The sequence below is a fragment of the Capra hircus genome, chromosome 28 (genome assembly GCF_001704415.2).
Source record: "Capra hircus breed San Clemente chromosome 28, ASM170441v1, whole genome shotgun sequence".
Lineage (NCBI taxonomy): Eukaryota > Metazoa > Chordata > Mammalia > Artiodactyla > Bovidae > Capra > Capra hircus.
The window spans coordinates 4,631,204-4,646,438 of record NC_030835.1 but is presented as its reverse complement, the minus strand read 5'-3'; the positions used below and the strand labels follow the sequence as shown (position 1 = coordinate 4,646,438).

The following is a 15,235-nucleotide window of genomic DNA, read 5'->3' as shown; positions in this document are numbered from 1 at the left end:
AGTCAGACAGCTAAGGAGGATGGGTTCCACCTCCTGCACCTCAGTGGACACCAGACACCTGCCAGGGCTAGGAAAACCAGCTCTTGTGATAGACCATCAGCCTCACCCCAACTCAACCACCACCTCCAAAACACATTCAGACCTGCAGGCTTTTACAGCTACCCAAAGACATCCTTGGACCTTCAGGTCCCAGAGCTGGGCCTTCTCCCTCCTCTGCAAGAACAGGAGACTCCCCAAAACCTCTTTCCATCACAACGTTCTGAACCCAGGACACAGCCTTCAGAGTTACCCTATCCTTGGAGAAGACTAGCAGCCAACATACAGCCTGAAGCAGGAAGAGGTCTCTGGGTCTAAGGGGCTGGGGGTAGGGAGAGGGGGACAGGAAAAACTTGCCTGGAGCCTCGGCCAACCTACCTCCTCCCTGCGCCCACTGGAACGTTTGCTCCTCCTGGGAGGAATCCCCACACCCTGCGCCACCAGCTGTTCCCTGTGTCTTCAGTATGGGCAAGGGCCTCAGAGCCAAACCCATGGCTATAAGGAACTAGGAGAACCCATGGATATGGGGGCAGATGAGAGGAAAGGGGCCCGAGGACAGGCAGATACCGGCGCAGAGAAAGCCTTAGTCCCTGATGAGGAAGCAGGCATCATGGGAGAGAAACCCGAGTCCCCGAAGCCGGGCTCAAGCCAGGTGGGAGGGGGGCGAACGAGGGAGGAGGGAAACGCAGCCCGCTCTGCCTCGCTTAGTCGCGCACTTGTTGCCCCCGCCCGCGGGCAGAGTCTGCGGACCAAGGTGGCCTAGGCGCGGGCTAGGATTTCCCCGCAGCCTGGCCCGGCCCAACTCCGCTCCTTTCCTGGTCAAACAGCGCCCACCTCCGGCCCAGGCGGCTATGCCTCCGCCCACGGCGGGGACCGCAAGTGAGAGCGGCTGCTCCAACCGGGAGGAGGAGAGTGCCCGAGAAACGCGAGCCGAAGCACTGAGGGGAGCGAGATGCTGCGCGCCCCGGGATGCGCTCGGGAGAGGGGAGAGCACTGGCTTGGGCGCTAGACGCTCCTCCTCCTCGGCAGCTAAGAAGACACCGACCCATCCAGGTCAGGGGAGGTGCACCAACACAGGTACCCTGCTCGCAGACACGCCCACCCACACTCTAACAACAAAGACGGCCCTGAGCCACACACGCCTGCGCGGCCAGCACCGGGCGCACACACGCGCCCACCCAGCTGGAAAGGAGCCGCACAAGCCCGCGACACGCCCCGCAAGGAGCCCAGCTCGCCGTTCACACGCTCTCGGGTCCAGCCCCGAGGCGCAGGGCACTCCCAGATGCACAGCTTTGGTGGGCCGGGGAGGGAGCGCGCACCATGCTTGCGGTCCAACCCTTGGCAACCCAGCAGGTCTCCAGTACTGCGCCCGAGGCAGGCCCGGCCCTGTTAGCCCTGGGCACCGCGGCAGGCCACTCACCTTCCTGCACGGCCTGGAACGGATTGTTGGCCTCGATGACCTTGATGGAGTAGGTGATCTTCTCGCTCTGCAGGATGTCATCGTTGAGGCTTAGGTCCGATACAGCCAGCTGGAACACCCTGTCGTCCTTGGCCGCGTTCTCCTCGAAGATGGCACCTGGAGGAGAAGAGGGGTCAACACCAGGCCTGGAGATGGGCTCTCCTTTCCCACCCCCTCCTATCACCGCGCTGGCAGGACTGCGGGCTGCCGGGTGGTGGGAGTTCTGGGTTGGGGTTTCAGCCTGATAGGATAGTTTAGAGGTGGGCCTCCGCCCACCGACACAAAAATACACCACCCCAAATATGCCAACACAGTCCACAGGAGACACATATGCACGTGGTCCATGCAGCCACCCGGTCACACGAGTGTCTCACACCCAAGCTCCCTCATATACCAACCATGCCCCACATAACGGGCTGAGCCAAGCTGGTGTGACCTCGGGCACCTAAATACCCTGCCTAAATGGCCCCACGAGTCTTATCCCAGGAGCCAGAAAGTCCCCTGGCAACCCCAATCCCAAAATGGAAAGATGACTTCCTTCTGCCCTGTGCAACCGCCTTCCGTAGGAGCAAAGCAAACAGGTCCCCAGTGGTTTTCCTGTGCTGGGGGCGTCTTTCTGCAGGGGCCTTTGATGACCGGTGGCAGGCAGAGGGACTACTCAGTCCCGCCTGACTCCCTGGGCTCTGCCTCCTGCTTTCCATCCCTCTCCTGATAGGAGAATGTCCCTAGACCCTTTGCCTTCTAACCCAGAAGCTGAGGAGCCCAGAAGGAGCCGCTCTTGAACGGGCCTTCTAGAACCATGAACAGCTCCTCCAGAGCAGCCTCCCGCTGGCCTTTGCGCTCTTCGCGCTGCCTTGGCCGACTCTCCGCGCTTGACGCCGAGATCGGTCGGACTCGCCTGAGCCTGGCCCCTGCAGCCTGGAAAACTCAGAGTCCAACCCCCTTGTCAGGCCCTAAGAGTCACCACAGTCCCAGAGCTGGGCCCAGTGATCCCTGAACTGGGGGCTAGGCAGGAGGAGGGAGGTCCCGTTCCATGCTACACCCAGGGCCGCAATGCTGACCGCAAAACCCAAGCCCCACCACCACCTCCACCCACAACTAGGAAGCAGGTCTTGTCCCGGTGCCTGCCAGGGATTGCAGCGTTCCAAGGCCAGGCCTAGTCCCTGATCACCCATCACCTGTCCCATCAGCCCTGCCTTCTCACACCTCCCGACCCCCCAGCCTCTCTGGGCTCGCTGGTCTTCCCCAACTTCCGGAAAGACGACTGCCGACGGGCTCCCCAAAACCAACCGCTGCCAGTCCCCCAATCCCGCCCAACTTCCTGGGATTTCACCCCTGCTGCTACCAACTCCCACACACTCCCCGCCGGCGTGCCTCGTCCTCCTCTCCATCTCGTCTTCTCTCCTCGCCGGGTTCTCTCTCTCCATCGGTCTCTTCCCGCTCAGCGCGCACGCACACACTCCGCACACACACACCGCGGGCCCAGGCTTCTTCCCTGACTCCCTGCCCAGACCATCTGCCGGCCTCCAAGACTTGGGCCGTAAGAAACTCTGAGACTGTCCAGCTTTGGGCTGCCGTCGCCACAACCAGAAATACACACACACACACACACATACACTGAGAAATACACAGACACACACCAGGGAAACAGACAGACACTGTCCACTCTAACAGGCTGATAAATCGTGCACGCATCAACAGAGGCTCCGATGGCCCCACACACCCCGACGCCCCCTCGCAGTGACACCAACACGGTGCCACGGGCGCACACACAGAAACACACGCTGACAACACCCACCCACCCACATTCACGCACGGTTCCGGTCGGGCCTCTTCGGTCCTGCGCTACCAACTTGGCGAGACCCCGGGCCCTGCCCGCCCCCTGCCCTCGCTGCTCTGAGCTGCACCTAAGGGCTGGCCCTACCCCGCCGACCGCCCCGCTGGGGACGCGGGGCTGAACCTGCGTCCAGCCCTGGGTTCCCCGCAGCCGCGGCCCTAAGTGTCGGCAGAGGCCGCGGGGCCCCGCGGGGGGATCGGAGCCCCGGGAGTAGCAGGAGCCCGCGGGAGCGCGGCGCGGCCCGCGCACAGCTCCTCCGCGGGGCGGCGCGGCCCTTCGGGGGAGCACCGCCCGCCGAGCCCCTCGGCCCAGGGAACAGCCAAGTTTGGACGCCGCGCACCCCCCGCGCCGCTGGGGCCCCCGCCCAACCTCGGCCCCGAGCCCGCCGCGCTCACCGATGTGGATGATGGAGTCGGCCCGCACCGACACGCACTGGCATATCCAGGGGAGAAGCCACAGCGTCAGCGCTTCCATGTCCCCCGGGCGCGCGGCTCATCCGCCCGGGCCCGGGGCGAGGCCGAGGGCAGCGCGCAGCGGGGAGGCGCCGGTCGGGGTGCAGTCCCGGGCCGCTCCCCGGGAAAGCCGAGCCCGCCCGTGCGTCTTCCCCCGCGCGCCCGCCCCTGCGCCCTGAGCCCGCCCCAGCCCAGCCCAGCCCAGCCCGGCGCGGTCGGGCTCCCGCTCCGGCTCCGGTGGTGGCTGCGGCGGCGCTGGCAGCCCGAGCCCAGGCCGGCGCGGCGGGGGCGGCCCGCGGCGGCGGCGGCGGCGGCGCTCCCCGCGGCTCGGGAGGATTCGGAGGCGGCGGAGGCGGCGGCGGCAGCAGCCGGGCCGGCGCGGCGGCTCCGGGATCGCTGTGTGTCTGAGCCCCGGCGAGGAGCGAACTGCGGAGGACGCCCCCTCCCCTCCCCCTCCCCCTCGACTCTGCTCCCCCTCCCCTCCCTCCCCGCCTCCCTCCCCTCCGCCCTCCTCTGGACCACGTGACTGCGGAGCCTCTGCCTCGCCGCGCGGCGCTCTCCAGCTCGCGGCTCGGAGGGGGCGCCGGGTGCTCCGCGCTCCCAGTCGGAGGGACGCTCGGAGGCCAGCAGGACGGTGGGACGGGCCGAGGCTGCGGCGCGCAGAGACTTGGTGGCTCTGGGCCTCGTGACCCCCACCCCCACCCCCGTTCGCCAGGGACCAGAGAAAGGAGAAGGGTCGGCCTCCGACTGCCCTCGGGGATCCCTGGAGCCCCCTGGCCCCGGCTGACCTCAGCCGCCGAGCGTTTTGGGCCCTGATCCACGGCCTGGGCGGAGAGCCCCTCGTGGAGCCGGGCCGGGATAGCCCGGAGAGAGATCGGGCGAGGCGCTAAGCCAGCCACCGAGAGGCAAGGGGAGCCAAAGGAGACTCGCCGCAGCCGCGGGCCCGAACCTTAGCTGGCCCCGCGGACCTTGGCGGGCGCCCATCCCCCGCCCTGCGGCCCGAGGCTCAGCCGGGAGTCGGGCAGGAGGCTCGGACTCTGAAGCCCAATTCATGGCCGGAAACCGGCGCATCCGTGACCGCGGCGCCTGGACGTGAGGAGCCTTTCAAGCGGCCGGCGTAGTCAGACTCCGACTCTGCACGGAGCCTTTACGCGCGAGCCCGGGCGAAGAGCCGGCTCCTCGCGGCCAGCGCAGAGCGGGGCTCGCTCCACCGCTCGCGGAATGCCTCCGGCTACCACCAGATAGAGCGTTAGGCCGCTTAGGCTCCAGCCTGGGAGGGGGTGGCAAGCCTGACGCTGGCCACCCTCCCCGCCGCCTCCGCCCCCAAACAAGTTCCAGACAGACTGAGCTCCACGTGGCACACCCAAGATTTCAGGGAGACAGCTGAGCCTCCACGGACCCGGCTTCGAGAGGAAGCTCGGTCTGGGCGCGCCTGGCAGAGCCTAGCGCTCGGGGCCACTTCTGCGGGCCGGGAGCGCCCATTGGCCCTGTCGTTGGCCCAGCCCCAAGGTCCCTGCCTTGCAGGGCCATGCGCAGGGCGTGAGGAATTCAGAGAGACCCAGCAACAGACCTTCCTGGAACTCCCCGCTCCCAGGAGAGACGGACACCTAAATAGATGATCAAAAGATGCGGCAAGGACCCTGAATAAGCTCTGTGTGTACAGGCGCATTCTGGGCTGTGACCCAGCCTGAGAGGAAAAGCCAAGGGATGGCTTCCTGGAGGAGGTGACAGTTTTAAAGGTTGAGTGGGGTTACCAAGGGAGAAGGAAGGGAGGCTTCCAGGCATTGAATGCTGGTTAGCGCGCCAAGTTAAAAGAAAAAGAATTTAGTGTGTGTGTGTGTCCCAAGCTGCCTGCCACAGAAGTCATTGGCAGAAGCCATTTAGTTCAGAAAGGTTGGGGGGGGCGGGTTGTGCAGAGGGGAGGTCCAGGGCAGGCTTGGGGACAGTGAGGCAGCTCTTACAGTGGTCGGTGGGGCTGCAGGAGCAGCCTCCAGAGAGGAGAAGCTGGGTTGAAAAAACAGCAGGGAACCACAGGGGCTGGCAGGGTGACTTCCAAGATGAGGAGACCATGGGCCAGAGGGAAGGAATGGCCATGCCTGCGCGGCACTGGGCTGTCCAGCTGGCTGGGGTGCCCACAAGGTACTTCCTCAGGAAATCCATCAGTGGGGAGGGGCTTGAATTGTAAAACACACCCCTCTCCGGCTCTACAAACCCCCATGCCTCCATTCTCATTCCCTGGCTGAAAAGTTAGGGGAGAGGGAAAATAAAGAATGGGTTTTATTATTTAACAGTTTGGTTCCTATGGAGACTGTCATAACCTCAGAAGGATGGTGATATGTTCACCCTGTTGGGGCTCAAACCTGAGGTTAAGAGCCATGGGGTCAGGGATCCCCAAATACACTTGTTTGTTAGTATGTTAGTAAAGTAGGCCCCAGTTGGAAGTTTTTCTTGATATTTATTATGCTAGGTAGGGGTAGCATGCTTACAGTGAGACAAGTCTCAAGACCCCCTTCCAAATATTAAGAAGTCAACCTATACACACATTCAATTTGGGAGAGATTTCATCAGCTTCTAATTTCAATGATGAGGCCCCTCTAGTTTGGAACCTGAGGGCTGTGACTCAGGTTGGCCTTGCCCTGGAAGCGCCTCTCCTGGGTACTGCCTTCCCCTCCATTTCCCATAATGTGGGCTCCTTCACCATCCCACAATGCTTATCTCCTATGCTCATCCTCTTGTACTCCCAAGCTAAGCCCGTGTTCCGTGCCAGACTGGAATGGCCTGGATGCCCTTTGGCCAGGAAGGGTACTCTGCACAGGTCCCATTTCCACCAGAACTGGGGAGGCGGGAGGGTGCAGGCTCAGAGATTACTGGGGCCCCATGCCTGCAGGAGGGCATGGCAACCCACTCTAGTATTCTTGCCTGGAGAACCCCCATGGACAGAGAACCCCGGCGGGTTACAGTCTATGAGGTCGCAAAGTCGGACATGACTGAGCAACTAAGCACAGCACAGCACACGCTTGTTCACGTCTAGGCACCTCTCTGCCACCTGAAGTTGGGATTACCAAATTCCAGGGGCATTTGCTCATTGGGGCTTTATCAGGTTCATCAAAACCTTAATTACTTATTGATCCTGGCCAGTCCAGTCCCTTTAAACCCTGTTAACCTCTGGGATTGCAAAAACTGCCTCCCCCAAGTCATGATCCTAGAGAAGCAACTCCACCTGAGGAACAAGTACATTCCGACTCTAATCATCTGGCTGGAGGAGAGAGATTAGCAATCCCTGGGACATATGATACAAACCCATTTCACAGAGGGGAAAACTGAGGCTTGGCAAAAGGAGTAGCTTGCCCAAAGCACCAGTTTTTTCTGGACCCAGGGCTAGTCCTCTTGGTTTCTTTCTTGCTAAACAAAGACATATTCACAGAAAGTAAAATTGGGTCAATAAATCCTTCATTTGCACAGAGTTCAGCCAACACAGGTAATTGCTTTTTCTAAAGAGATCTTCAATTTTACTAATTCTAACTATACGTATTTCCTGGAGAAGGGCATGGCAACCTACTGCAGTATTCTTGCCTGAAGAATCCCTAGGGACTGTGGAGCCCGGCGGGCTACAGTCCATAGAGTTGCGAAGAGTCAGATCTGACTGAAGCGTCTGAGCACAACTATACTTCTTAGCCTTTACCATTTGCAGGCACTGTGCTCAGCACCCTACATCTTACTAGATGACAGTCTCACTTTACAGTTGGGAAAGGAAGGCGCAAAGAGGCAAACTGGGCCCACCAGGAATCTCAACTGGCACGCTACTGGAAGCCAGTAGTTTGCCGACAAACCTGCAGATGAAATGTCAAGACAAAGAGATTATGTTGATCTGCTCGGAAGTTTAGTCATCATTACTTAAAGCTTTGTCATTCCAGAAAGTGGAGCTCTGTCATCTCGTGTCTCACTGTAGTCAACAACTGGACTAAGGAAGTACCAGCTGGAATTCTGACCCCACAGGAGTCTATTGCTCAGGCTTATTGCGTGCGGAGCTGTCTGCTCCATGTAGAGCCACCACTGTTCAACCCCTGCAGAGCTGCCCACTCCCCAGCCACCTTCCTTCAAGCAAGCCCCCAGGTTAGACAAGATACTGTACCATGAAAGACTGCCTTCCCTCCCTCACCAGCTTAGAGCTCACGGGGATTTTTAAGATAATTCAGCCCAGACCCGCATAAAGGTTAGTACCGGCAGGAGACACCAAGGCCCAGCCTGGGGGATTCTCTGCAGGCTTTGGCCCGGAAGACCAGCTGTCTTGGGAACAGAATGAAGAGGGAAACCCAAGTCCTGGGGCCGATTCCCCCCAAGGAGGGGTCAGCCGGCATCTAAGGAGGAACCAGGCTTAATGCGCTGCAGTTTCAGTTCCAGGTGGGGCCCTCCCTTCCCATAGGCTCCAAGGAACCCACAATCAGTCAGAATCTGAGCTCCAAAAACCTCACTGCTACTTTCCTCTATTAATCCACTGGGTTATTCTTTACACACACGCACACACACACACACACACACACATACACACACACACACACACTCAGTTGCTGCCTCTGGTCTACTGTTGTATGTTAATTGTCCATCTCCACTTTGTCTTCCTTACTTTTTCTTGCCAACCTCTTTGATCTCGTTTTCACTGTTTCTCAGCTTGTGTTTATTTTATTTGATCTTCTTCTATATCATTGTATTTTTATTTTCTTTTTACTCTGGTTAGCCCCTTGGGTATTTTACTTTTCAATCTTTTGCATCTGCTCTTTCCATTTTTCAAGGCATTCTATTCGTATAGCCTTAGGTTTTTTCCCCACAGTGGTGGTTGGGCGAGTGAGACTGGAGGTGGCCTCCCTGCCTGTGCCCTTCAGGAGCCTCTAGGGTAGGACCCACTAGTATGCCCAGCCTCCTGCCCATATCCAGCCCTCACACTCTTCCCAGGTACCCTTTCCAGGCCACTGCCAATGGCACACGCAGGTACCCACGCCTGGCAACCCCACTGGGAAGTCTTTTCTTAGCCAAAGCCTCCAGGCTAACGTGGAGGAAGGAAGTCACACACAGCGTGTCCATCCTGGATAGGAGCATCTCAGTTTTGCAGGGCAGAGGCCCTTCTTTTTTCCCATTATATGTTCAATTAACAGGGCCCAGTTTGGAATGTGCAGTCCACTTAGAACAAGATAGTGCAAAAAGTTAGCTATGTGAAAATCTGCCTCCCTCACAAAAACAAGCTGGAACCTCTTAGGTCTGGTCCCTGGACCCAGGCTCTCCAGACAGGATGGGTGGCAGGACCAAACGCCAGCTTAGGCCCATCTAAGGCCCTCATGTTGACGTCTAGCACTCCCCTTGGCTCCTGGAGTCTAGCCAGTTCCCTGCTTCCCATAGGTCCCTCTGAAGAGCAGAGTAGTGAGAGTTTGCACAAAGGCACCACCAAATGTCAAAGGACAGCAAGAGTGTGACCTCAAGTTGAAGCTCACTCTGCTCACCGCACAGTAGGCCAATTAACCAAGAGACAGTGTTGAGGCAAGAAATATAACTGTATTCGGAAAGACAGCAGACCAGAAAGACGGCAGAATAACCATCTCAAAATAACCATCTTCTTGGGGTCTGGTTGCCAGGTTCTTTTATAGAATGGAGGTAGGGGTAGGTAAGGAAATAAAGTTTAAAAAAAAAAATCTATTAATCCTGCAAGTTTCTCCTGGACCAGCTAGCCTCGGGGAAGGCATGAGCTGATTTCTTCCTTCCAGGAGCCATTCACAGGTGGAGAGAGTCCTGAACAAAGGCATTTGGCTTCACATTCAGGCAGAGGGGCAGGATTGCTGAAGCAGACCATTAAGTATGGACCGTATCTTTCAATGAACAAAAGCAACAGGAAGCAAGGTTAAAGAAACAGATCCAGCATGGAGTTAGTTCTTCCCTGTAACAGGAGGAGGGGAGGCTTGGTTCCCTGGAAGCCTCCTGAGTGGTCATCTCAGTCCCAGCCCTCCCAGGGCAGCCTGTGTCCCAGCCTCCTGCTAAAGCATTGATCCTCCCAGTATGAGTTCCACAGCCTGGGTCCAGGGTGTTCTTCAGAGGAGGTTCTGGCTTCCAGGGCTCAAGGTCAACCTCATTCGCTTCAGGCCTGAACTTGTGTGCTCAGAGTCCATTGTGTGCGAGGAAAAGGTTCTGCTGCCAAGAGTCTAAGGTTTGAAAATCTCAGCCTTGACGATCTCCCCTGAGCCCAGGGGCCGGCCCAGACCCTTCCTTCCCAAGTTGCATGCTGGGATCCCTGCTCCCCCACAATGAGGCCTGAGGAGACTTCTCCTTTCCGTCCCTGGGCCTTGCAACTTTGCACTTGGTTGGGGCGGGGGGGACGCCTCCCAATTCCCCAGAAAGGATCAAGTAGCAAGGAACCGAACCCTACCCTGTCTTCTTCCAAAGCAAAACTCAGGCCTCCACACCCTCATCAGCCACTGCCAAGGCTCCAGGACCAGCAAAGGGAGCATCACAGAGGCCCCCTCTGCTCCGGCTCCTTCTGCCCCTGCCATCTGCTGCAGGGGGTCCCTGCAGTGGGCTCCACACAGGCTGAGTTGAGCCCAGGAGGTAAGGAAGACAGTGCATGCTCCAGGGAGAGAGTAGCAAAAGGAGAGGTATGGAGGCAGGAGCGTGCAACGGAGCACAGAGAGAAGAGCAGCAAGATGTGAAGGAGAAGTTGGTGGAGGGGCCAGGACGGAAGTTGCTAAAATGATCCTGGTGGGAGGCGCTGAGGCCAGGCTCACTACTTTTCAGACACGTCTCAACAGAGCAGGGGCCCGAGGTGGCCCCAGGCAGTCAGAGACACATCAACCATCATTTCCTCAGTGGGCATCTCAGGGAAGCCCGAGAGTCACTGATCTGAACAGGAGCAAAGCCCTTGTCCCCCTGGCCACCAGGGAGCTCACAGGAGGCTGACCTGCCCTAACTGTGCACACAACACTCTGTGACCGTCCTGTGTCCTCTTCCTTCATGAGCAGACACCTGCGGGTGTTCACAGATGAAGCAGGGCCCTAGGCTCACTGGACCTCAGACCTGGCCCACTCCCTGTGATGGGGTACCCAAGTGTCACCCCTCCCACTGGGCTGGGAGCTGCACCATGGAGACCCCAGACACTCTGTGAAGTGAATGTGAGGGGCTCGACCCATCCTATCTCCTCCCATGCCAAGTCAGGTAGAGCCCTGCTGTTCCCATCAGCCTGGGCCTCCAGCCTCTCAGAGCCAAGCCCCAGCTTTCCCAAGGGGCAGAGACTGGGGAAACTGAAAATGCCTGGAGCCCTGGCTCATCGGACAGATAATCCCCTCTCTAGACCCAGGCCTCCAGCTAGATACAACCCCTAACAAATCAGATCACCCTGGTCATGGACATACTCATTTCCATGAGCAATTTTTCTTGCCTGTAAACCTCTTCTTTTATGCGGCAATGAAATGATATTGTGATTGATTTTCTCTGTCTGGGTGTCACTGCACATTTAGCACCCTGTAAACCCAACAGACGAAGGTGCTGTCTCCCAGGGATGCGTCTGAGGACCCGCCTTGGAACAGGGACTACCCAGCGTTCCTTCGGATAAGAGAGGGAAATGGCACAGGTCCTGGGTCCATCGCTGATATACTGGGTCCCTAAATTCCTAGACACTCATTTGAAAAATAGAGGGGAAGACCCAGGAGTTTGGTTTGCGGGAACACAATAGGAAGTAGAACAGAGAGAAGACCCAAGGGGAGACCCCCCGAGAGAGGAATAGAACCCGTATGCTCTAAACTTGCCAAGTGCCAGGCCTGGACACAGCAGTATCACACACACCTCATTGCAGAGGGGCAGCGATGCCAGAAAAAAGGTCAGCTGGGGATGGGGATAAGGGTCTGCTTGCCTCCCAGCTTCACTTTAACTGTCTCCAGAATCAGGGCAGGTTAATGGTAAAGGGGATGGAGGGAGAAGCTGTCTAGGAGATGGCAACAGCCCTCAGAGGTCAGAGGAGAGAGGCAGAGTTCAATCACAGAGAGACCCAGTCCTCGCATCACTGCCCTATAGCTGGTGATCAGTACAAGACTTAGCTGCAGCAGCAGCAGCAGCAAGACCCTCTGAGAATAGGGCTGTCATCCCCAATCTACAAGTGAGATCACTGAGGCTCCGCACAGCAAAATCCCTGGACATTTAACTGATGTGATAGGCTGAAAGGTGGTCCCCAAAAGATATTCAGGCCCTAATCCTCAGAATCTGTAAATGTGACATTGTTTTATAAAACTGTGTTTTCAGATGTGATTAAATTCAGGACTATTTGGGACAAGGTGATAGTCCTGGATTGCCTAAAAGTGAAAGTGTTAGTCATTCAGTCATGTCCGACTTTTTGCGACCCCATGGACTGTAGCCCACCAAGCCCCTCAGTCCATGGAATTCTCCAGGTAAGAATACTGGAGTGGGTTGCCATTCCCGTCTCCAGGGAATCATCCCAACCCAGGGATCGAACCTCGGTCCTCTGCATCACAGGTGAATTCTTTACTGTCTGAGCCACCAGGGAAGCCCCTCACCTCCATCACAGGTCCTTGTGAGAGAGAAGCAGAGATAGACACGGAGACAGAAAGCAATGGGGCCAGGGAGACATGGACTGCACTGATGTGGCCACAAGCCAAGGAATGCCGGCAGCCACAGAAGCTGAAAGAGGCGAGGACAGGTCCTCCCTGGAGGGAGCACGGCCCCACCAGATGTCAGACTGCTGGCCTCTAGGACGTGACAATAAGTATCCGTGGTGTTAAGACACCCTGCCTGTGTGGTAATTTGATAGCAGCCACAGGGGATGAACAGATGTTGGCTGAAGCTTTGCTCTTGGCTAATAAAAAGGCAAGCACCTCAGAAGGAGAAAGACTTTGTTCTTCCTAGTCGCCTCTCTTCCTTCAGACCTGGAAAGTGGACAGCAGCTTTAAAACAGAGCTGTCATCCTACGACCTTGAAAAGCCAAGAAAGAGACTGACAGCCTCGCCCCAGGACGGCAGAGCCGCCAGATGACGGTGGTGGGCCTTTTCAGCCCTGGACACGCAAGACTGTTCAGCAAGCCCTCAGCTAGTTAACTACCAGCGTCAATTTTTCAGTTGTTTGTAACACAAACCGTAACTGATAACCACCAACCTGAAATTACGACTGTTGACACGATGACGTTTTTATTTCTGTCCATTTTTCTAATCAGGTATAATTTTTAAATACAAGCAGACAAAACTATCATACCTCAAATTATTTTATTAACATGCTAATTGTCTCTCTTTCCTATAGAAGAAAAGCCTCACAAGAAGGATAGTGTATCTCATTATGATTTTATGCCCTGTACCCAGAACAATGTCTGGCATGTCTAGATGTTCAATAAATGTTAGCCAAATCAATGAATTAATTAGTGAGTGAATGAACATTTTAATGTGAACCCTTCCCCTGGTCGTGAAATTATTTTCCGAAACCTGTTTTTTTTTATGATTTCAGTTCTCTCCTATGCACTTATCATACATACTTTATTTAACTAGTCACTTGCTGGTGGACATTTTTTTAATACTACTGTAAAAAATACTGTTACATGGATTCCAGGCTTTATGCAATTATTTTTTATGATAAACACCTAAAAAGGCTATGCATAATTTAAATATCTTAACATGTATTTCCAAAATTGCCTTCAAAAGCAGTTTTTAAAACCAGTTAATATTTCCACAGGAAATTTATGACTGTTTTTCTCTCCACCTTCACCAACATTAGGCATTATTAATTTTTAATGTTCTTTCATTTTGGTACATCAACAGTTATGTCTCAAAGTTGTTTTAACGAGTATGTTCTGGTCACTGGGGCCACAGACTGTTCATCTGCCAGCTTGTAGCACTCTGGAAGGTCTCCTAAGGCCCAGGCTCCTGTGGGGGATTGGGAGGCTGAACCTGGCATCATCTATTGAACACAGATGGAGAATATGGGTCCCATGAACCAGTGCTCAGTCCTCTTCAGGAACTGTGGGGGAGAAAGGTCAAGGGCTAGACCCCTGGAGTGCCTGAGAGGCCAGGACTATAACTGCTGAGCTGGGGCCTTCCTTTACTGGAAGCTGGGCCATTTCCTTGGTTCCCTGCTAAGGACCATAGTGGGAAAGACACGTATTCTGGTGTGAGATCCAGAGCCTGGTGGCAGGAACTTGGGAAACCACATCTAGGGACAGGACTGCTCTTGGGGTCTGGCAAGGACCAAGGAAAGTTAATGCCAGGCCTAAGGCTTAGGCTTCTGAGAAGCCTAAGAGGAGTTAGAGGAAGGAGAAAGGGGAGGCATTCCAAGGGGCAGAAGCAAAAGCACTGGGCAGTCTCAGGAATCAAGACTAAGGCAGACTCGTGCCCACACCAGCCCCGTCTGCAGGGCCTCAAAGCCAGCCACAGCCTGGGGCCTCATGGCCATACTCTCCCTCAACTGGCCACAAACCCAGAAAACTACCTGGCCACCACCCGGCCCAGCCTACCCCTAATGAAGGCCTGCACGGAGCTTTTGAAGCATCTGCCCCTTACCCTGCAACCCTGCAGCACAGCGCAGTATCCTCGTTTCACAGTTGTTGGGACTCTGCATCAAACAAAGAGCATCCCTAGTGCCACCAGGTTGCCCAAGGGGCAGAGGAAGAGTCACAGACACCCCAAGGACTGGGAGCCTCCTGGAGGAGGCCAGGTACCAGGTAGGTCCACAGAGGAGCCCGGGGCCAGACAGAGAGAGGAGGTGTGGCCAGGCTTCCCAGGCTGGACCTAGTCCTGAGCAGAGGCAGCTGTGGTGCAATGCTGCCCCCTGCCGGCAGCCAGGTAACAGGCCTGGCTGCAACTGTGATGAGGTTTCCAGGTGTACATAGGACCTAGCTTTGGGCTACACAGACACCTTGACCAGGGTGGGGATTGTTAGGGAAACTGGGCTGGGTGGTAGCTAGGTCAGAAGCCAGAGAAGTCCTGATTGCAATTAAAATCACAGTGAAAGTGAAAGTGAAATTTGCTCAGTCCTGTTCAACTCTTTGCGACCCCATGTACATACAGTCCACGTAATTCTCTAGGCCAGAATATTGGAGTGGGTAGCCTTTCCCTTCTCCAGGGGATCTTCCCAACCCAGAGATTGAACCCAGGTCTCCCGCATTGCAGGTGGATTCTTTACCAGCTGAGCCACAAGGAAAGCCCAAGAATACTAGAGTGGGTAGCCTATCCCTTCTCCAGCAGATCTTTCCAACTCAGGAATCGAACCGGGGTCTCCTGCACTGCAGGCAGATTCTTTACCAACTGAGCTGTCAAGAAAGCCCAAAATCACAATAATTCCCATCATTTACTAAGCCAGGTACTGCTCTAATGTTCTACACACATTGAAGTGAAAGTCGCTTAGCCGTTTCCGACTTTTTTCAACCCCATGGACTTTACACTCCATGGAATTCTCCAGGCCAGAATACTGGAGTGGGTAACC

The 15,235-nt window shown here is 56.2% G+C and overlaps 1 protein-coding gene across 1 annotated transcript in view; it reads right to left on the bottom strand.

Annotated features, from left to right (window-relative positions):
- The window catches only part of GRID1 (glutamate ionotropic receptor delta type subunit 1), a 685,893-nt gene extending 681,962 nt beyond the window's left edge, over positions 1-3,931 (bottom strand). The window contains 2 exon segments of the mRNA XM_018042611.1: positions 1,457-1,612; positions 3,728-3,931. Coding sequence (XP_017898100.1) covers positions 1,457-1,612; positions 3,728-3,806 — 235 coding nt within the window. The 5' untranslated portion in view covers positions 3,807-3,931.